Source organism: Pempheris klunzingeri, chromosome 22 (genome assembly GCF_042242105.1).
Source record: "Pempheris klunzingeri isolate RE-2024b chromosome 22, fPemKlu1.hap1, whole genome shotgun sequence".
Lineage (NCBI taxonomy): Eukaryota > Metazoa > Chordata > Actinopteri > Acropomatiformes > Pempheridae > Pempheris > Pempheris klunzingeri.
This window is the reverse complement of record NC_092033.1, coordinates 7033776-7057986: the sequence shown is the minus strand read 5'-3', so window position 1 is coordinate 7057986 and position 24211 is coordinate 7033776. Positions and strand designations below refer to the sequence as shown.

At 41.1% G+C, this 24211-nt stretch overlaps 1 protein-coding gene across 1 annotated transcript in view; it reads right to left on the bottom strand.

Annotated features, from left to right (window-relative positions):
* The window catches only part of grm8a (glutamate receptor, metabotropic 8a), a 207718-nt gene that overhangs the window by 109875 nt on the left and 73632 nt on the right, over nucleotides 1–24211 (bottom strand). The window contains exon 2 of the mRNA XM_070853529.1: nucleotides 13179–13395. Within this exon, the coding sequence (XP_070709630.1) occupies nucleotides 13179–13395 (217 nt within the window). The remainder of the gene's footprint in view (nucleotides 1–13178; nucleotides 13396–24211) is intronic.

Sequence of the window (24211 nt, the reverse complement as noted above, 5' to 3'; positions counted from 1 at the left end):
TTTACACAAAGCATATGATCTTCCCATCAAAAAGAAAGCAGATAATATTACAAGAGGTTATATAGAGCAGAATGAAAAGAAGAAAAAAAGAAATTCAGGCATCTCATCAGGTTGGAACACCTCACCACTTACAAACTGCCATACTTCAAAATATTTCATGAACACTATCATGCATTTATGCAATTTTGGATCTTAGAATCTGGTATACCATGAATTGAACCTGTCTCTGTGGAGTCTGAAAGCATAAATTAAATTTGCATGAACCCAAAGTCAGTGTCTATCACTTGAATTAACAGATCAATAGGAACTGATTTACAGGCACGTTCATGGTGTCTGAACTTCTAGAGAGACAGCGAGATAAATGAGATGCAGAAACAGGCAGGTGGTAAACACACACGTCGCAGCACCAGAGCCATGTAATGAAAAACACAAGAGCAGAAAATAGGGAAAAATAAGAGAACACAAAAGGGAGGGAAAGAAAAGGAAAAAAGTAAGTGAAGATATAAGGCCATGTCTAAGCCTGCATAAATTCCCATTTCTCTTTTGAATAATAACAGTTTCATTCTGGAGTGAAAAATGGGGAAGGCTTGGGTAAGTGGTGAAACTTTTAAATCCGTGGTTCCGTGCTGGCGGAGTGGGAATAAATTACTCTGTCAGAGTCAAACTATGGAGACGCAGCTACGTCTAGAGTGGAGACTGTTGGAAATGTCTCCAACCCTGAGCCATTACCCATCATTTGTCAGGTTGTACTGCCAACTCCATTGCATAATTGGGTCTGTGCTACCTCTGTCACCATCAACAGTCATTTAGATGTAAATAAGAGGACAGCCAGTGTAAGGGAAGCACAGGACTTTGATAGGTGAGACTTTTCTTTTTGCAACTGAGGCTGCGTTAAGACTTAGAGCAGTCTGAGATTGCGTGGTGTATGAGGCAGCGTTCAGACGAATGGATTGCATCAGCTGTAGAAAGCTCACTTTTCCTTGAGGAAATTGTGGCAAAATATATGCCAGCGCACTTCATCCATCTATCAGCCTGACTCCATCATTCTGCACTGAAACAGGCACTGTTTTAACTCTCAGATTGTTTTTGTTTCTCTCAAGCCTTACGGTCGATATGAAGTTAGATCTCACTGCACTTAATTATTCTGCACGGGCTCGATATCAACATCCTCATGCTGAATTCTTGAAAATTGGTGAATATGAAACAGAAGTTGAACTTGAAGGGACAGAAAGAATTTTTCAAAGTTGTAAACAAAGGCTTAAGGCGCACAGGGGAAATGTATTCTGCCTGCTCTTGGATATGATTAAGCTCTGTGTTATCATACGTCCTCCATTTCTTCTCTACGCGTTCTCCAAAAAAAAAAAAGCTGAAATGTTTAGAGATAGTAAAATAAACACCAATGACAAAATTCGAATCTGATTTCTATTGATAAGATTGGACTTAGAAGAGATGTGCTGTGAAAACCTGAAAAACTCAGCTCTCTGTGATTTTGCTAATAGTTTATTCCGCGGCCTTTAATGAGCAGAAGAAGTCTTTCAGTAGCAAGAAATTCAGCTTTAGAAATTAATTTCACATGAGCGGCAGTGTGAGAATATGATTTTTCTATGCTTTTAAAGCCTGGGAACAAATACAGATGGATGACACATGGAGAAGGAGAACACAGAGGTCAGGAGAGACGGATGGGTTTGAAAAAGGGAAAGACGATGACAGAAAAAGAGGAAAAGGGAATTATATGGTAAGAAGCAAAGTACAGGGGTCTGTCTGGAACATTTTTACTGTGATTAAGGCAACTTGTGGCCCAATGAGCTGGTAGTTCCACCCCAGGAGTAGGATAGTGGAGAGACGGAGGATGGCAGAGCAAAGAAAATGAGAAGACAACATTACAGATAAAAACCAAAAAAAAAAAGAAGGAATCAGTGAAACTCAGAACAGTTTGAGAGAAATGAACAGACAAAGAGACATGTGGAGAGCATCGATTAGTCTTTCTGCATCCCGGCATTCCAGCAATCCGACATGGATCGCTGTCGAAGCAACAATGCAATCGCAGCTCCGGCAGAGTTGTAATTCTGCCCCATTCACTCCCAGCTAATCAGCCTCTGCCAGCTCCCCATCCATCAGCCTGTTGGGTGATATGTTTATGTGTGTGTGTGTGTGTGTGTGTGTGTGTGCGTGTGTGTGTGTAAGAGAGTACATTTGTAACTGAGGAGAGGAGAGGAGACAGAGGGACCACATGAGTAGCTGTCCGTGCACATGCATATGCAGTTATCGAAGTTTTATTTATTAGCAGCGAGGCAGTGCATAACAAAAGAACTGCACTGTAAGTTTGTTAGCGCTCCACTCGCTGGTGCTGCCAGGTGGAAGACAGCGGGACTCATTTGCCTCTGTGTGTGTGTGATGTGGCCCTGTGTAGCACGTCTGGCCACAGCCATATCTCAGCAATGTTCTACTAAACAGACGGAGGGAGAAAAAAAGCCCAATTTAGGACTGTAGTTCAGTGTGAACACCTCTAATTCAGAGTTACTCCTTGTACTTTTGTGGCCTGCAAAAGACTCAACACGTATGAAATAATGCACATGTAGATGTGGATTAGAAATAGTTCTATTTAACTATTTTTTGTATAGGAGACAAACCTTGTTCACAAGGAGCCTTAAAACTTGATGCTTGAAATTATGAAGACAGAATACACAACACCTTTTTTTTTTCCTTTTGAGGGTGAGTTGATTAAGATTAAGGTTGATGTAAGTGGCATGTTTAACTAAGGCAGTAATCAGCAGCCATTCTAATTACCCACTTTTTCTGCCATTCATTCCAAACAAACTGCTGTTGTTTGATTTGTGCAAAGAAAGATTGATTTGTCACCAGTTAACAAGACATGCTGCTGCATTTATAATTAAATGTTTCCATGCGCTGCCTCCATTTCTCAAAGCCATGGTCGAGCACCTGTGTGTTTAAATTCAGCTATTTGTTCTGTTTTGAATGGTTGACTAAAACTGCTTACAGCATTGCTTACTGCTGTTACTGCAAGTAAAAGCCCTCCTTTCTGACATAAACAGCTACTGACCGTCTTGTCTTGCAGGCATCTTTTTGTCTCACCAATTCACCAAAATCGGTGTCAAAGATCTTGTGAAAATGAAGTATTTTGCAGCTGTCACGTGAATTTGAGCTTCTGTGTGCACGCCATCTGGACATTTACATGAAGATATTATTATATATTATCCAAAACCGTTTTCTAATTGATTTCATTCCATTTTATGTTATGAAGAGTACAAAGAAACAACAGAATCAGGTCCCTTTTTGTCTCTATTGCAGCACGTTTCAAAGTGATCCAACGCTCAACATGACAGTATCACCTTTTTCTTTGTTTGAACCGTTCCCGACGTTCATTCGTGTGTTCCTCCATCCGTTTATTGAGTAGAAATAAGGAGTCTAATTTCCTTAGCATTTTTGCACCAACATGCAATGGTTTGGATGTGATCATGAGAGGCTGACAACATCAAAGTTAAATTCTGCTTTGATCGCCGACTGTAAATCTAATTTCCTACAAATGAAGCTTCCAGCTTAAAGCCACTAAGCTACGCTAAGCCTTTTCCAAAAATCATCCAAGTGACAGTTTGTATTATAGTGAGACTGTTTTTTAACAGATGCAATGAAAGAGGGTTGCATTTAAATGAGGAGTGAAGTGAAAGTGAGGCTCACAAAAACTGATATGAAATGAATATGAGCTTTAATTAGACAGTCACTGTATATCCTGTCCCTGTATATACATGTGCTGTAGGTATGTGTTAGTGCTGTGTACGCTCCTCTTTCTGGCTGTGATTCCATCATGTTAAAATATCTGGTGAAGTCTATGTTTCTTTTACAGAGGAAGCACCAGTCAAACATGTATTATTATTTTTCTACAGTGTGTTTGCTAACATTGGCTCTTGAAATTTATTTTAACCGTGACCCCAGAGTTCTTCTGCAGACAGATGAAAAATTGAAAAAAAAAAAAAAAAAAGATGAGGAAGGAAAGAGAAAACACCTTAAGTTACTGAAGCAGAACGGTGAAGAGGCTTGAAAGTGCTTTTAAGTTGTGCAGGCAGATTCCTACTCTCTTAAAAACACAAAACACACACTCACATCAAAAACAACACACTGTCACAAAACACACACCAACACACATTTCTCCACACATAAACTCACTTACATGCACACATAAACAATCGTGCATCCATAACATCACAGCAAAAACACACATACACCTTGCCCACATAAGCTGCGCAAACACACACACACACTCACACAGACAAACACTCACCTATGTGTACCAACTGGTGCAGTAATATTGCTGAAATTACTTTTGGGGCTTAGCAGCAACTGCCAGAGCTTTTTCTCCACCCGATCTCTTGGTGGACTCGAAGGGGCCAAATAGGGACTGAAAATAGAGGTCACACACATATACATACACACACAGACACACACCAATACCCCATTTCACTCTTTCTATCTGTGCGTCTGTCTGTCTGGCATCCTCCCTTGCTGTGTCATAAGGGAATATGAGGAGTTCTCACCTCTGTCAAGAAAATCACTGGACCTGAAATAGACACCATACATCTAATTGATAGCACAGATCAACAAGCAGTAGAGGCGCGAAAGCACACTTCAACACGGGCAGCATCATACAGAAGCATATTCAGCTTGTAGTATGTGTTCCACTGTCCTTTTACACAGCGAGTGAGCTTTCGTTGCCCATTGGTATACTCTGAAACTTTAATTTGCTGATATGATTCTGCTCAAACAAGACAAATTTATGTTTCTAGCTACAGGGCCTTGAAATCCGCTACAGTATGTAATATACTGCACGTCAGCAAAACTGCTTTGTAGGAGGCAAATCTAATTATTCTTTCAATTCCTTACCACTAGTAATCACTGAGACGCGGCTGAAAATACTGAGGTGGTCTTACAGGTTGAAAAAGCATCGCAGGCAACCTCCGAGTTTTCCGGAAATTAGTAGGTAGGTAATTCCTGTTGGACTTGATGTTGGGGCGGCAGGGCAAAATTGCTAAAAATGGCCATTTCAGCTGGATGGGATGAAATTTACAGAGCTGCTCAGGTAATAATTACCATCTCTAGATGTCCTCTGGCAATACTAATGCCATCCGCAGAGGGCTGTTAGCGCCTAATAGATATTGTCAATTCCACCCAGGTGAGAGATTGGCAACATAAGGCTAATATGAGCCGGATCATAAAAGAATCTGGAGACTTTGGAAGATGTTAATGACCTCTTCAAGATAATTTATATTTTAGAGAAAAAATACACAAATAGCCATTTTCAGCAAGGCAAGGAAAGCAAATACTGTGTACATGTCTCATTTCAAGAGAGAGTAACAACACTGAATTTTACAAGGACGAGCAGACCACAAACCAACAGTATAAACAAGTCAACATGCAACTGAGACTTTGGTGCCTTTCATGAAGACAACAAAGACAGCTTCACATTGAGATGAAAACCAAGGCTGGGGTAATTAGTTACAAAAGGATGGGTTGATGTCTGCGCTCCCTGAGTGTGTGTGTGTGTGTGTGTGTGTGTCTGATGAATAGTATCAGTCTTAAGTTGTGAGGGGAGTGTAATCAAGGACAAGAAACAGAGAGCTAAATCGGCCGGTGGGAGAAGCATGTTGTGAGTTGAGCGTGAGAGTTAAAGAGTGTCGCTTACTGCTTCTTCTTGAGCATTTTTTGGCTTTTGTGACACTGTGTGTGTGTGTGTGTGTGTGTTTGACACCTTTATGTTATATAAATCACTGTAATCACTGTTTGATACATTAGAGAATTCATACGACATGTAAAATACATCAATCTTTTTGTCACAGCAAAATGAGTTCCTTAATCACAGCCTTATTAAAAATCATTACATTTATAATGTATGTATTAATGTAGAATAACCAAATTCTTTTCTTTAGATATTATATTGTATTAGCTGTGTAGAAGGAGATGCCCCAGTAACTCACCCGGTAAAGCTTGTACCATTTGCTAAGGCTGAGTTCAAGTTTCGAGTCCATCCTGCCTTTCCTGTCTCACTCCAGTTCGAATTGTATAAGAGTTACTAATTCATTTCAGTATGCTCATGAATAATATATATATACTACAGTTTCTATAATGCAAGCTAAGTTACTTTCCAACACAAGTGTGGCCTAAGATACCATGTACATGCCTATAAATAGTATTATAAATGTATTATGTGTAATATGCATCACAATGCATTTCAATTACAGTATGATTCCTCTTGCCTGAATAAAACAACATAAGCCAGTAGCAAGTCTTGGATAATGACATGGACCGACTCCATTGTGGAGGGCAAGAGTGGACTGAAAGCGAACTAAAGAGGCAAAGCTAAGCAAAAAGGCAGAAGATTAGTTTAGAGCCAGAGAACTAATTAAATGAATCTGGAGATAAACGTTTAATTATTTTCTCTCATCCCCTTTTCTCCTGCTCATTTTCTTCCCTTCTTCATTACTGCCTTCCAGAGCTTCTGTGGAGCGGCCAGTGTCAGGGGGAGGTGACTGTTCTGAGTCAGTGAAGTCAGTCCGCACGCACGCACACACACACACACACACACACACACACACACACACACACACACACACACTTACAGGTTCCTATGCACCTCTTACTCACACACAGATGCCCCCACAGCCTCTCTCATTGACACAAGGCCCCTTTCCCTAAGTACACACACTATTGCACGTACGCACATACACACACACGCACACACGCACATCCTCTCGCCCTCTGTCTGCAGTGTGTCTGAATGTAGATGTGGTAGTTTTAATCCCAGATGGATTCCGTGGGGACTTGAGGAAGGGTACTGGAAGGAAAAACGACCGTGACTTGATTTTTAAAAAATTCCCTTGTCTTCGGCAAGTACACCGCCACCTCTTGTTTTATAGCGCAGCGATCCATATGTTCTAAACAGCTCAATATAGGAGGCTGTGGTCTCTCGCCATGGCAACATTACGCTCCATATGCTCTGATTTCCACGGCACGGGTCAACAGCAGGGTGGTACAGCGAGTAGGGAGGCAGCCCATCTACCCACAGACCTGGGATGGATCACCTGTTTTGCGGAGCTTCCAGTACACACTGACCTACGTCTGATCTCTTACTCTGGTAAGAAAGAGGGAAAATTGAGAAAATACCGCGCTCTTCGGGGAATCAATAGAGTGTCAGAGAGGAGACAGATTTCCCACTGCTCAAAGTCTATTTGATGTAAGATGTGAGATGATGCACATTTTACCACTACACATGGACCACCACCTTCCTGTGTGACCTTTGAAACTGTTCCCTGACAAATCTCCTCCAAATTGACCTTTGCATTATTTGTTCATTAACATTTGATCAGTGAGCTATGTAAGCTTATTGTGCACAGAAGCAAAAGCGTTGCATTATGTACCCAGTCTGTGAACACCTACTAATGATGAGTAAACACGTTTGGCCTATGCTCACTGAGCTGTGTCTGTTACTAGTTCTGCATGACTGGAAAGCCATGGCTGGGGGTGACAACACACAGGCTGCAGACGCTGTAAAAGTCATGGTGAATATATTTCAGGATGGAGGCATGGTTGAGCAAAGTGTGAAAATGTTTTACAATCAAACTGCTGGATAAACGCAGGGTAATGAGACTTTTGAAAAGAATTCTTTCAAAACTGAAAAAGTTGCAGCATTAGTGAAACAATATTACTTTAACAATTAACATCTTCTACTTAGACAGCAGGCATGATTACCGGCAAGTGGCATTTTACCTGTAAATCCGTGCGGTGGTGCTGAAGTGTATGTTAAGAATTTCACTTTTCAGATGCATTTGTAAGATGTTTGCCAAGAAATATCTTGTTATCTTCGCCATGTTGAAATACCATAAGGAAATATCCCACTGAAACAACAATTATTTGTCAGCTACATGTGTACACAAGAATCTACAGTCATGCATCTGAGTGCAATTCACTTTTACACCACTATTGTAAATACAGTACAAATTATATCTGAAGCTGAAAACCAAAGCTGTTGGTGTGTGCCATAAAGCTGAATGCCACCTCTCCCAGGAGATCCTACCCGCTCAACCCATGTTACATAGTGCAAGAACAAGCATTTGGCCGTGGAATGAGAACAAAAAAGGGTGCAATTCTCCCTTTTTCAAGTCGATGTACTGCATCATCCAAACGATTTTGAAGCTGTGAATTTCAGGTAAAATAGGTGCATAATATTGTTTTAACTTGTTGTGGCAGGGAAAGCACCGGTGGAACTAATAACACGAACGGGTTCATAGTAAGTTTGTCCCAGTGAAAATGGTCTATCACAACTTCCATGTTTTCAGAGTGACTGAACGGTGTGTGAAGACCATATAGTTCTGCCACAGTTTGGAGGTTGGCATCTTCAACACCAGCATCCGAGGTTTCTATTCATTACTGTAACCTCAAATCTAAAGTTATTTCAGGTTCTCCCTAAAGCAGTCCTTTTGAAACAAAAGATTTTGCTGACTGCTGTGTGGACTTGGTTGAAATATTAGTGGTGCAGAATTTTCTACATAACACCTCCTGGGAGTGAAACAACACAGCAGCTGTGGAGCAACAAACATAAGTAGGACATATTCATTTTCAAAGACTGTGCGGGATAAAAGTAAATATTGAACTTTCTCAATGCATTCAATAAGAAAAGGCCCAAGTGGTGTGACTGAGCCCAAGTAAACAGGTCCTGTAACTACTACTGGCACCCCAGCACATGCACTCTGTGACCCTTGACTCATGCTAACAAGACATGAGAACCAATTCTGAAACTTTCTGATGATTAATATGCGAGCATGCATGCACACACTCATGCACGTACACACACATTGTCAAGAATCATCAGTGAATAATTATACACCAATTAATATGGATGTTTGGTATCAGTATGCGGAGTGCCTTGTAAACTGCAGTCATTACACTGCAATCACAAGATAATCACCTAGAAATTCCCTTTGGCTGTTTGTGTGTGCGCATGTGAGAGTGTCCATACATATTATTCATATAGATACATATAGGTGTGTGTGCGTGTGTGTGTATGTGTGTGTGTGTGTCTGCAGTGGCAAGGAGTGCTGTGCATCTATATTAGGACCCCTATCATTATTCTGTCTCTGTTTCCACTTTCTTGCCCCATTCGTCCGCTATTCTCTGTCTCCCTCCATCTATTCTCCCAGTCTTCAGCTTGATTCCCAGCTACAGTATACACACACACACCCACCCACACACACACACACACCCACACACACACACCCACACACTTACAACAAGCTCTCCTCTTCTTCACCCTCCTTTTTTCAACTTTCCCATTCCTTCATCCTCTTGGTTCTGTTGACATCTGCAGAGCCGCAGAGTAAACAACTGACTGACTGCTGTCACAGCATATAGCCCTCCCATACACACACACACACACACACACACACACACACACACACACACACACACACACACACACACAGACTATCTGCTGACTCCAGGAACACAGACACACACATTGCTGAGGACTGCTTTACCCTTTACAGTGGCACACACGCACGCTTAGGCACACACAGCGATCTGACGCCACAGCAAACATCTATGTGCTGACTGCCACAGCATAGAGCATACAGCCTTGGGCGAGCCGGCTCCAAACACGCACACAGGCAGAGATGGATGGATAGACAGCAGCTCAGACATACAGAGAGCTGTCATCTCTACATCAGCACACAAACAATGCAGAAAAAGCAACAGATGGAAAGCCTGGAGTAAAGGATTAACGGAGGGCGATAAAAATAGAAAAATCTCAACTGATACTTTCTCAAATGGATTCTTTGCGTGTCTTTAGTCCTGTCAGTCTGTAAATATTTGTGAGCATCCCAACTTGATGTGTTTTCAATAAACATTTGAGACATAAACAGGGAAACTGACAGCATTTTGATCTGTCAACATCACTTGGAGGATTTTATATACTGATTTGAGGCACTGTTCACCCAAACTTGATGCTCTCAGGACCACAGGGACCGTGCTTTAAAGTCTTACATCAAAGCAGACAGCTGATCCGTCTCTGTGTTTCTCTCCCCGTCTTTATCTCTGTCACTCATTTATCCTCATGTACTCTGGTGTAGCCTAATATACTGTCTTCCCTTTTCCCAATATCTAATGAAGGAATGTATTTATGTATTTTCTGTTGACACTAATCTATTACCTGCCCTCTAGCCATTCACAACTAATCTGTTTTTAATTACATCTTGCAGTGATTACAGGTGATAAATTAAAGAAAGTAATACTTGAATAAATGAGTGGGAAAAACATAACAAATCCAAATATTTGTATACAGGTCAGCAGGAGTCACTAAATGGTTTGATAGGGATGAAAATGATGTGCATCATATGTTATGGTCTTCTCAAATCAATGGACTGTTCACTAACCCCACTAAGCTTTCCTTTTCTGGCACCGGGCATAAGCGGTTCATAAGTGGCAGCTTTATAACTTGAAATTAGTGGGAATTTTGGAGAGCATGGATCTTTGATTTTTCACTTAAGTAAACAAATCTAGCATAAAAAAAACCCCATCACAAAGCCAAAAACAACACGAAATCAGTAGAGCACAAAGATATTATCAAAGAACATGATGTTTTCTTTTTTTTTTTCTTTTTCATTTCAAAATTCCCCAGTCTTGCTTTTAAGTACCAGCAAAGAGCCTGTTTTCCCAGCTATAGAGCGACAATCAACCTCTGAAGGGAAAGCCTTATGTGAAGGACCTGTCACAGAGAATGAACTGCCTGTAGCCCTCAACTCCTTTGAAGCTTTTAAAAGCCCAGGCCTGAATGGAAACCAGTTGAATTGTATCAAGCCTTGAAGTTCATATGTTGGCATGTCTTAATAGTGCTTATATGAAGGGAAACTATTTTAAAACAGGAACTCTATGGACAAAATAAAGACACAACCAATCTCACAAACTGGAGGACTATTACATTACAGTGTTAAGATGGAAAAAAATTCTGGTCAAAAGACTTAGTAATTGAATAAAAACTGTATTACCTCGGGTCATTCATCCAGATCAATCAGGATTAATGAAGCGGAGAAGTATAAATGATCACATTAGAGTTTTATGAAAGAGTATAAGACCATGCTACAATTTTTATTGCTCTTTTTATCTCGCAAAGGCCTTTGATAAACTACAACTATACTTTATGTACAAATGTCTGCATTATTTCAGTTTTGGTTCATCCATAATTAATTGTATAAGAACACTTTATAGTAATACAAAATGACCATTAATGCGGGTCAACTCACAAAAGCAGTATATTTAAAAGGAGGCTTGATAAGGTCCCCTAAACCCCTACTTAGTTTAACATCAATCTAAAACCCAGAGAGCATATTCAAATAACACAATTGAAGAGGTAGGCTGGAAACCTTTGATCTTTAAAGAATTAAACTATTCCCTAAAAGCATCAGCTGTCACTCCAAAATGATGCCATAAACAACACTGGTTCTCAGCAAGATTATTCAAAGGTTTACACCCTTAATTTGAAAAAGTGCTGTTCTAACCTCAACCTGACAGCTTTCAAGGAAAACATGTAACATTTTGATTTTCAAAAGAGGATAATAGGCTATTGTAAATAATTACACTAACAACCTCTAAACTGTAAATCAGATACGTAATCCTGTTTGGCAGAGCATTCATAATAAAGCAGAAAATATGAACGCAGGTTAATATTTTGAATTTCAACACTTCTTGAAACTTCAATTTCATCTAAACATCTAAAAGAAAACTACAAACCTTGACATTTCTAAGGGGAAGCGAATAACTAAGCCTTGGGGAAGGATGAGAATTAAATAAATAAATGAATAAAAGCAAATGGCTTGAGCTATACATTCATGTCTGCCCTGAACCACACATAGTGTCAGCCATTGAGAATGTGACATTATGATGAAGAATGGTTGACCTTTGACCTTTTTGATATAAAATCCTCAATTCATCATTTCATCCTATGGGACATTTGCGTGAGATGTGGTCATAATTAGCCAATGAATTCTTGAGTTATGGCAAAAACAGGGTCTGTGAGGTCACAGTGACCTTTGACCTTTTGACCCCCATAATCTTCATCCTAGTTCGTCCTAAAATTCAAGAGGACATTTGTGCCAAATTTGAAGAAAGTCCCTCAAGGTGTCTCTGAGACTTGGCTTTCGCAAGAAAGGGACAGACGGGACAGATGGGAAAGACAGATGGAAGGACAACCCTAAATCATAATGTGCAACAGCTACAACTGTCGCTGGTGCTGGTGCAGGTGCAGAAATGAAAATTTGCTACTGTGTTTTGAGAAAGCAGTAAAAAGATACAACTCTTCCAGTATCCCTCTTCCTACAGCCTACTGCTTCATCATGTTAAGAAATCCTTTCCACCTTACTTAAAATAGGTTGGCACTATCTAAGGATTCACCTTTCAGTTGTCCAGAGCATGTCATGCTAATTCCCCGGCACAATATGCATAGCAGCAAACATCAGCACGATGTTTCAGCTTGGGAAGAGCCTGCTCCATTGTTAAAGACTACATACACATTGAGCCAAAAGGGAAGTTAAGAAGACAGTTGCACCTGTTCATCAAATGCTTGCTGTGATAACTCTCTGTCTCAGCTCACTCGCCACAGTCTTCAATCGACAGCCTGCAATTTAGCCGAAGAATGAATTTCACCTGGAGTTTCCAAAGAGATTTAAACAACAGGTTTCCACTCCGTTCTTGCTATAGTCCTAAAATTACAGGTTAAAGCCACTGATCGTGTGTCATACCCCAAAGTGCTCTATGAACATCATATCATAGTTATTATATCCTAATGATGGTAAAAAAGTTCTTTCCCTGCAGTGGCCTGAGCTCAACTCTCTGAATACATTCAAACTGTAACACACGCTAGAGTGAACGGCCACAAAAATGCTTTGTGAAAGTGTGACCCACTACAGACAGAACGCTGCGATCTTTGCTTCAGCCACTTCACTTATACTTCAGCTGTAAGAAAACCTTCTAACCATGCTCACTATTGTTCTCTTTAAAATACACTCCACAAAGTCTCGCAACAGTCTGGAAGACTTCGTGCTGCTCTCTCTGCAGTGATGGGCTAACGTCCGCATACTGAATCTCAACGAATGGAACAAAAGAAAAGGCAGAGCTCCTACCGGTTTCCCTGGAGATCTGGATGAAGGCCTCCACACCGCTCTCTCCGTAATTGCCCTCCGAGGCTAGCGTGGAGACGTAGTTCCACTCCATCGCCGTGACGATGTCCATCATGGCCTGGGCCTGGTAGGAGTCAGGCGGCACCACGCGGGAGAAGAAGTCGTAGCGAGTGTTGTCACTCAGTTCTGGGGCAGTGGAGGCGTAGCTGATCTGGGGGATCTGGACAAGACAAGGGAAGAGAGAAAAGAAGTCATTAAGAAAGAGGTAAAAGAGGGGAGGAGCAGTGCTGAAATGCAGCTTGTTGATTAAATGTTTGGTGTGATTGTGAGGCAGAATAATATAAAACAGTGTCACGTCTCTGCTGACTGTTTCAGGCTGTAGACTAAAGGTTGGAGGACTTTGTGTTGTCTAAATTAATCATCCGATTTCACACAATCAATTTCTTCACCTACTGGCAGAAACAAAATTCTTCATCTAAGCAAGACAGGTGAGCCAGACTGATAATTCTCATCTATTTTACATCTTCATGCGCATTTTTATTAGGATGTATATGTTCAAAAGAGTTATAGTTCTCACTCCCTGCGGGATCGCTGTGATTAATAATTCTCTGAGATGTGAGGGGGAGTTGTGATTGTGAATGCTAAAATTCAACTGGAGCTCTGCAGACTTATTGTTGGCTCAGAGGTGTGAAAACAAATTCTTTGAGAGTGAACAGTGACAGAGGAGGGAAGCAAAAGTGGAAAATAATTGGGAATCGGACTGTGGAGTGAGACAGAGGGGTGGCAAAAAGGGAAGCTGGCGATGCAAAGTCATTTTTCAACGTTGGTGTCATGGCCGACAGATTAGGGTGGAGAGGAGTTCTGATGCAGCAAGACGAACACAGAGGAGACAGCAGGGAACAGACAGGAGGACAGACAGACAAAAAGCACAAAAGGCAGATGGGAGGATGGAGAGACAGAGGTTGACAGCATGACAGAAGGCGCGCACACACACACACACACACGCAGAGGCATTGCTAGTGATAGGTAGCGTAACAGGTGGAAGGTGTTAGATGGCTGACAGGCAGATTGATTTTTCCCCTGACAGAGGGGGACAGCGAGGGAAGACCCTGTATTTGCACACACACACACACACACACACACACACACACACACACACACACACACAGATGTTGGACAGACGTCTCATTGGCATTCATTGGAAGTAAGACTTAACTGCCAATCTAAACCAAAACGCAAAGTGTCAGCTGTCTGTCTCCTACACACAACCACACACTCACACAGACACACAAATAAATGTCTACAATTGCTGAACACAGCAAAAATCCATTAGCACTGCATGAAGAGATTAAAGATGGGCCGAGTTTCTGTGCACGCGTGTTGGATGTTTCCAAAGCCCATCACTCACTGTCTTTATTCCCTTTGAGCAATATCCAAAGTCCCTGCCACCCTGCATCTATACTTGTCTTTGCCATTTTAAAAATCCTGAGTTTTGCAGGATCTTCTGAATCGTTCCTCTTTGGTGGAGCTGAGGCACGGCAGTAAAAAGGTGTTAAAGAGCCCCGAGTCTCCAGACTGGGCTTCCTTGCTTTAGGAGCTTGTTGACCAAAAAAAAATATATTACGCTTGCTTGGGCTACAGCATTAAAAAAAGAGCAAACAGCTAATAAATTTTTTCATTCCACAACGGCAATCAATCCACACACCATTTAAGTGGATGGCATCTCTATTATTTTTTTTTTCTACTACTTGGATGTCTTATTTTGGATCAATACTATTTTGTTCTTTTGTTTTTCTGTTTTGTTTGTTTAATAACCTTCAGTTTCTCTGTTCGTGGGAGTTCATGTTCGGGACACTTGAGTAACGTTATTGGTCCTCTCTGCCAGGAGAAACTTTCATAAACTTCAGGACGTACTGCTTATGTATAATTCATAGAGGAGAGATAAACAAATAAAAAAGGAGTTCCCAAAAAATCAAAGCTGTGCCAGCAGAGGGAAACAATTGGTAAAACAACTTGCGTGCATTTGTTTGTGGCTCTGCACTGTTTATGTGCATGTGTGTGTGTGTTGTTGTGTATTTGTGTTTAAGTGATTGCAAGCTAGTGTGTGATTGCTCTGTTTTACTTGTCCTTTTAGTCTCTATGTGAATTTAAATAGGTGAATATCCATTTCAAAGAGAAATGAATGCTTGGCTGTGGGAATATGAGATATTTGTCTGTTTACAACAGCAATGGGAAAGTAACCCTGTGACCTGGGCAAACCTGGTACTTTGATCTTTTGTTATTTCGCTCTGCAGCTGGGAAACTGGGAAATCGAGACATATGCAGACACAAACACACTCCTGTGTACACCGCACAGCCATCCCCTTGTCATATTCCCCGAGTCATTACTGAGTAAGAGGAGGAAAAGCAGAGAGAAAGGAAAACAGTGAGAGAGAGAGAGAGAGAGAGTGCTACATACAGATTCAGACATCCAATATTGTCTGCTGCAGAAACAGACCCAACACTGTCTTCCACAACCACACCTGTGCTATCTAAAAATGAATATTTCTGCAAATGTTTCTATAGTCACACAAGCAAACATCCCTCAGACACACATGTGCAGGCACAGAAACCTGCTTACACTGAGCACCTCTAATGGCATGTGACATTTCAGCGTTGTAAATCATTCATGTGCTGTGAGGTGCGAATGACTCCAGCCTTTTTCAAAGCAAGTAGTTTTAGAGTTGTAGTTAGAGGCGGGAAATTAACGGCTTGGCTCCCCCACATCACCAGGGAGGAAGATTATGCCTCCAATCCCCCTAATTCCATTTGCTCTAATGAATATATATGTGTGTGTGTGTGTGTGTGTGTGTGTGTGTGTGAGAGAGAGAGAGAGAGGAGAAAGTAATTCTGTATGTTAAAAAGGGAGAGCGTATGTCTGTGGGTCTGTGGTGGTGCTGTTGAATGTGTGTTTTCAATTACCACTAGAAACACTTTCTCGCAGTCAAGCACACTTATGAATGGGGTTTGGTATTGGTTCAGTTCCCTGCACCAAACAGTCGGTCAGTTTGAAGAAATTCAGATCTTTTTTTAAGCCACGCTAGCGGCATTGCTCCAGGGACGCCATTGCCAGTTAGTCTGTCGATAGGTGCATCACTTTAGACAAGACTGAAATATCTCAACAATTATTGGTCGGATTGCCATGACATTATGTGCAGACGTTCATGTTCCCTTGACTGTGATTACATTTGTGGTTCTGAGGGAAACGTCTCAACAGCTAGCCTCTTATGCCATTAAATTTGGCACCGACATTCAAATCCCCCAAAGAATGAACTGTAATATCTTTGGCGATCCCTTAGGTCTGAATTTCAATTTCTGAAATGCTTTTTGATTTTTGATTAAATACCTGCAAAAGTAATTATATTCCCCATCAGCTTCAGCTGTACTTTGTGTTTATTGTTAATTACCAAAACTAAACTAAGATGCATGTTATATTTAGTTCAAAGCACCATTGTGCCCAAGTACAGTCTCACAGAGAAGCTAACAAACTAACAGACTCTTAGTCAAACTTTTCTGTTGCCTTTCTGTCTCCAGTTTCTGCCTCAGTGATGTCAATGGGTCAATCCACCCAACACTTTAGTCTAATGACAAGGTTGTTTCCCGCAGATATTTGCGGCCTTCAAACACAAAGTTGGGAAATATTTGTTGTACATACAAGATTTAAAGCAAACTAAACTGTACAAGGACTTTTAATATACTCTACATACAGGGTGCAGTATGTACACTCATCGTCTTTCCGTGTTCAAAAATCAAGACACGTTGAATCTTTAATCCTCTGTTCCTGAGTCTCTCTGGATTACCAAAATTCTACTGTGCATGAAAAGTTCAAGGCTAATAGCACTGCAGTGTTCACCCAATTGCACTATTCTAAGCAGAGTCAGAAGGCCTCTGAACCAGCATTTAGTTCCTGCACCTCTCCACTAAACCTCATTAGAAGCCTAAACTCTTCCCTAGAACAAACACAAGCTAATCTATTTCATGTAGTGTGGCTGACATTGAATAACAATTTGGCCAATCCTGCAAAGACATTAAATCTTTGTCCTTTTGATTAAGTGGAGAATTTACTACAGAGAAAACATAGAATAGACTTCCCTTAGCCATAAAATAACAGAGATTAATTCTTAATTGAACTGTGTTCCCCTCCAAGCAAAGACTATTGAAAAAGCACAAAGTAATATGTTTTTCTTGCATGGCAACAATCAATGCACACCAGTAGGCTGATGAGGTCTCATTTTCTCCCATTTTTGATTGAAGCTTTTCTTTAATAGTGCTCTTAATGGCCACTCTTGTTTCACATCAGTATCTTCTGACTGAAGTCTGGGGGAGTCAAATCAATATAAACCAATATGCTAGAACTCCTGCCACCTATGGAGGGGCAGGTCTGCCTTAATGGCTTTGGTGATAGTGGGGAACAGTTCCATCCTTCACTATAGATCAGGCCGAATCCCACTAGGGAGCTGGACAGATAACTAACAGCCAGATTTGGACCTTAACAGACCAAATCATCTGGGACAATGGCTTCTTTAGGTGAGTCTTTCCTGGCAAGGACCTAAAATGAGGAAATTCTCCCTTTGGAGTTTCAGTCTCATAGGAGAACTAAGAAGAACCCATTCGAAACATGGACACAACAACAAACAAAAGATCCTCAAGAGTATAGAGAGGCTAAGTCCTGTCCCTTCCATGGGACTTGATTACGGAAAAAAAACATGTGCCATGAGTGCCATGATTATACATAATATGTACATAACATGTATAATCATGGCACGTGTTTTTTTTGCTGTTTTATGCCGTTTGTCAATGTAAAAGATAATTTTGCCAGTCAAGAAAGCCTATTGGAAATGTGTCAAGAGGAAAGTTCTCCAAAATGAGGAATGTTATAAAGTCAGCAACCTGTGCTCCGCTTTCACGCTAAAGAAACCAATGAACAGCTAAATGTGACCTTTTAAATGCCATTTAAGCATCAAAGACAGTAATCAAAGATATTTGAGGCAGAATGAAGGTTCCAGTCTAAACACTCTCTTAAAAAGGTTGTGCAGTAAACTCCTCCTCTTCCTCCTCCTCCTCCTCCTCCTCCTCCTCCGACCTAAAAGAACTGCATCTATGACCTGAACTGGCCCTTGAACCATAGCCTGACCAATGCCGAGCTAATCTGCCATATCCTATGGGCTGATTATGTGTTAATAACAACTTGTGGTTGTGTTGAAAACAAGGTTATGCATCTGTATATTGAACAGTGTGTACGTGAACATTATTTGAACATGACTGTGTATGCATGTGTGTATTTGTGTGTGCGTCTGGCAGTAATGGAGCTGTCGGTGGCCAGAGTCTCAGCATTAGGTTGATAGATGGCAGTGGTCTGAAGCTAATTAACCCCGCTGCATTACACACATACACAGCCTGTCTGTTACACACACACACACACACACACACACAAAACAGTGTCAGAGAGATGACTGGATATTTTGTAGAACTTACAAGCACAGACACACACGCAGATACAGTAATAGTGTATGTCTCATGATGATGATGGTGATTAAATGAATCACGCACACAAACGTGCTTAGAACACACACAAACACAGAAATTATCCCACCTTTTTATCTCAAGACTTTTCTGTACAGACAGATTGTAAAATATTTTAATTTGTAGCAGCTCTGTAGCCACAGTAACGAAGCTTGGTCCAGAATATCTTCTTCCAGATTGAGCTGGAGCCATTTTTGACTATTTTTGATATCAGAGCATGGAAACGGAGAGAGGGAAAGCAAACATACTGTAAATTGATCTGGCCGTGTGGTGCCCCGGTTGTGTGTCAGCCTAGAGAGTTGTTTACTTGCTCAAAATTTGACTCAGCCTTCTAACAGCCAGCCGTGGTCTGTGTCTAATGAGGAGAGGAGCGGCACAGTGGGACCTCACCAAGTTAATTTACCAGGATGAAGACTGTTGGGGCTGAAAGTTGGGTGTCTCTCGCTCTGTCTAACCCCGTTGTGTCTGTCTGGGTCCATCTGTCTCTCTTCCTCTTCTCACTGTTTGGCCCTTTGCCTCAGTGGTTATCCTGCCATCCTTCTTTTTTTCACATTTACAACCATTTTGCTGCTTTTTAACTAATTACAGCTAATAAAAATACACTTAGGTCTACCTGTGTATTCACACACATTTTCATGCTTAAAACCGTCTTCCTTTCCGCATTGTGGCCTTACGGTTGGATAAACATCGTTTTCTACAATAGCATGAAAGTATCATGTTCTTTATCATTTCAAATATTCTATATATTTGTATCATTTCACACACATTTCCCCCAAAATTCACATTGGATGTGTTTGAAAAATTGGGATTTTCCACTAGAATTTAGAGTTAGAGGATCTATGGGTTTGAAGAATGTTTGGCAGCGCAGCATGAGTTCATAATAGATGATCCACCAGCAGGTCATGGAGGTTTAAGGACTTCATTTTAACTCTTCTTAAATAATTTCACTGAAAAAAACAACAATATTGATTGTCTACCAATGTCACGTTGATTAAAGAAACTCTTTCTGGATCACAGATGTACATTTAACTGCAGCTGGACAACAGTGATATTTCCTTGACTCTCTCAGTTTTACCCCGTGCATGCACCAGACATGACAGGGAGTTTAGCATAGAATAGCAGGCTGTAATTTGTCTGTTGACTAGCGAACAAAAACAAGTATGATGAAGATGAAAGAAACACAGTGAGTGAAAAGTAGGTAAAAGGAAGGTACTTCACAAGAGCGTAAAGACAGAGAAGGAGAAGAGAAACAACAGAAAAGATGACACAGAAACACTAAATGGAGGCAAAGAGAATGACGATGAGTAGTGAGAAACAATGAGAGGGGAAGATGAGAGAAAAAATGATGAGAGGGAATGTTTAGCAGTGGCATGAAAGACTGAAAAAAAGAAAGAAAAGGAGAAATGAATGAGCAAGAGTGAGAGATGGGAGGAGAGAGGGAGGCAGATTAGAGAAACCCAGAATAAGATGAATGAGGGAAACTAAGATAATTGATAGGAAACAACAAACGGAGACAGGAGGCAAAGCAACGCAGATTCCTATAAAACAACAGGAAAGATTTGAGTTGGACTGAAGGCAGAAGAAATGAAATGATAAGAGTTTAAAAAGCCGAGAGGTTAAGGAAAGAGCACGAGATGACACTGATGGGAGATGAAAAACAAAAAGGAATGAGAAAGAGATTATTACACAGAATGCAAATGAACACAACAGAGGCAAAGATGAGACTGATACGGGCAAAGGCAAGCATAGAAAAAGGAGGGAAGAATTACAAAGACAAAACTAAGATAAAATGGCAGAACAAGACAAGCAGACACGTGTCTGTTTTAAAATGCATACTAAGGGTCCATTTAACCCCCTCACGTCCACCCTTTCCATTCCATACTCACCGTAATTAGACTGCTTGACGTAGATTACACACAGCAAATAGACAAGTCTACATCCCGAATGTGTCAAACTCACAAAAACGTAGATCTCCAGTAGATGAGAGGAAGTGAATCAGTGGTTCAATCAGTTCTCCACAGAGATGGAGTTTATCTGGGAGTTCTAAGTATGCACAAGGCGCTGAGTGAGGCACTGAATTAATGGCCCAGTGAGCCATTCCTTCCCTGGAGCTTTTCAGCAGTGAAGGTGTTCATCTGGTGGTAATAATTCCTCGCCACAGATGCCATGGCACTCACCCAGCAAGACCACCTTACCGCTGCCTGCTCTGCTTCAGAGAGCTATCGGCTTTACGGCAGCACCCTGCTAACGAGCAGTAAGCAGCACTCTTAATATCGCTGTTAGTTTTACTGTTATCCACCAGTAGCTGGTGTAAGGGGCACACATTAACAGTATGTTGGAGAGGGATGTGTCTATGTGTAATAAAAAAAAAAAAAAAAAACAGTGCTAACATGCTCAGTTTAGCAGGTTACCATCTTAGTCGAGTATGTTAGCATGGTCACATTTCCTAATTAGCACATGATACAAAGTGCAGCTGAGGCTGATGGGAATGGCAAAAGCTTTGCAGGTATTTGATCAGTATTGTACAAACTGTAATAATGGCACTGAAGTAAAAACCAGTCATTACATCATTAGGATTCATCCTCTTGCCACCATGAATGTCTGTACCAAACTTCATGGCAATCCACCCACGAGTTACAGAGACATTTTACTTCAACCTCTGGGGCTAATGAAACATTTTGTGCAAATCTTGTCTCTGTGTTCTTGATATTTTTCAATCTGGACCAAAGTGGTGGACCAGCCGATAAGACACTGTCTTTCCTGGAGCCATGCCACTAGCAGGGCTAAATGTTACTCAATGTGTAAATATGTTTTTAGGGTTACTTCTCTCTACACATAGGGGTATTGCAAAGCCGTAACAGCACAGCGAAATACCATAGCCAAACACCTCATGAGATGAAGATGAAAACTGTCTAAATCTATATTTATATAATTTTTTGTCAGACAACAGTGTAAACATAGACTTCAAGTAAAAAAGAAAACTCAGTAAGATAATTTCCTAATTCTTTGCTGGAAATAAGTGTTCTCATTTTAACATGTTTCACCTTGGACCTGACATGTTTTGCAGAGACATAAATAAATCAAATTAAACCCGATCAGTCTTTATAGGTAAATTCCTTCAATAATTTAAGATTACGTGTTAAATTAAGTTACAGATTGGAAATAATTAGTTTAATGTGATGTAAATGTGCACCTGTAATGAACTGTGTTTATCTGCAATCTGGGCAGGAGACTGACTTAATTGGGTTGAAGACAAAATAACTTGCATCAAAGAAGATGAGACAAGATGAAGGCCCGGATTACAAGTCAGTAGACTGAAGATATTGATTGTTTATAGATGTGCTTCAGGGCTGCTTATCCCATTTAACCTGTCCGTCTAAACATAGTTTTCTCAGTCTTGTCGACAAGCCCTCACGATTCTGGCCACTGGTTTACAGAAGATTTTGTTATTATGGCAATGAAGTTCATTTTTAAATACTATTTCCATTAACTTTTACAAGGGCACTGAATAACTGAGCTCCTAATATCTGCCAGGGACTCGTGGATGGTTGAAACTAGTTCAGGTTGCTGACGCCCATATAACACATACTTACATTACTGAGTCAGACATTCCGCTCACAGTGTTACCAAGTGGGAACATGAACATGGAAAATACAGGATGGAGCCTAAAATTGAACCCTTCATACCCCAGCAGGTATTACATCTTCAGGGTGACAATGAATTAACCACGGTGACACAGAAAGCTCTGCTAGAGAGGCAGCGGGTAATTCCAACCCAGCGCCTCATTCAATTTAAATTTCAAGAGGCACCTTATTAAGGGCCGCACTTAGGTCGAAAAAGATTTACAATTGTAGCGATGAATCTGCACCTGCTGCTGGGAGAAGGTCAGAGGGTTGGCTGGAGGACAGGGTACGACAGGTGATTGAGGTGGTGGTGCCAGTATCTGTATGGTTACACGCATAAATGCTCATACACAAACAGAACAGTTCCAATTTTGGTGAAATGATGTCTGCATTTTTCAGGCTTGAGCAAGCACATGTCTCACCGAGGTAACAGCTGTGTCTGTGCGCACACACACACGCACACACACACGCACACGCACATCCACTGCCAATATCAGTGAGATGAGGATGGCCAGGGGGGGCAGGGGCCTGAGGCTATGGCCTTTAATATATCTTTGTCAATACATATCACTTTCTCTCTCACACTAACTCACACACACATACCTATAGCCCTGAGTCACACATTTTGGACGCAACGCACACAGCCACACACAAAACAAATAGCCACCTGTCCTCACCCGCCTTTGAATGCCCTGAATACAAATCTGTTAAAGATACACAACAAATACTGAAGAACACAAGCCAGCAGTGCAAGGAAATGTACTCTTTTCATTCTTTAATCATCACTGATAATGAACACTGTTCCACAAGGACATTTTGACAGGTAATACAACGCTGAGTGCATCCTGTTTCCATTTCGGACATTTTGACAGAAAGATGTCGCGGAAATGTCCGCTTTCTGAAAACTGACAATCCAGGCAGAAACGTTGACAAAATAAAGTGTGACGCTTGACTTTCTGCTCGACATGTAGTAGGTTTAGTCCAGCAAACCGGCATCAGCAAGCGCCTCAAGCATGTGGTCAAATACTCTTTGTTATTTATGACAGTTAAGAAGAAAGCCTCCCTATTTTACTCATTATCTGCTATCTATTATTACTCCAGGCAATGAAATCAGTATGGGGCAGCCATTGCCTTACTTGCTGCCTATTAGAAGTCAAAATAGAATTTTTAAAGGGAATAGAGGGAAACAGCAATTATGATTAAAGACCAATTTGATAACTCACCTCCTCTCATGCACCCAAACAATCTACTGCATGACTGATTTTACTGATTGGAGAAAGAAATAAATAAATACCTTTATAGCCTTAGATTCACTCCTGATGCTATCACTGACTTCTTTAGTGTCTCTTTCTCCATCCTTATCTCCTCAGCTCTCACTTTTCTCTCAAGGCACCTCTCCAATAAACATATCAGACCTAAAGTACTTGTGAGGTCTGCTTGTGTGTGTGTGTGTGTCATTTGAATACTACAATCCTCCCACAGCTGCTCTTCAGCCACCAAAATCTCATGTGCAGTGACACACACGTACAAGGAAGGCACCAGGCTACTTGATCCACGCCAGCCACCTGCAGCTTCTCCTCTCTGCTTTGTCTCTCCCTGCCGTTACACAAAAGTGCTCCCCAGCAGTGCTTCAATGTGAGTTTTGTGCATGATAGCGCGTTTGTGTGCGTGTGGGCAGGTGAATGTGTCAACATGAGCGCTTCACACCTGCCAGCATTCATGCGCCGTGTTCCTATACGCATACCTGCGCCCCACTGTTCGACTGTGGCTGCTGCAGCTGGCGTGAATTCGTCAAAAGACCTAAACTTACACATATTTCAATCAAGCTCTTTCTGAATATGGGCACAGGAC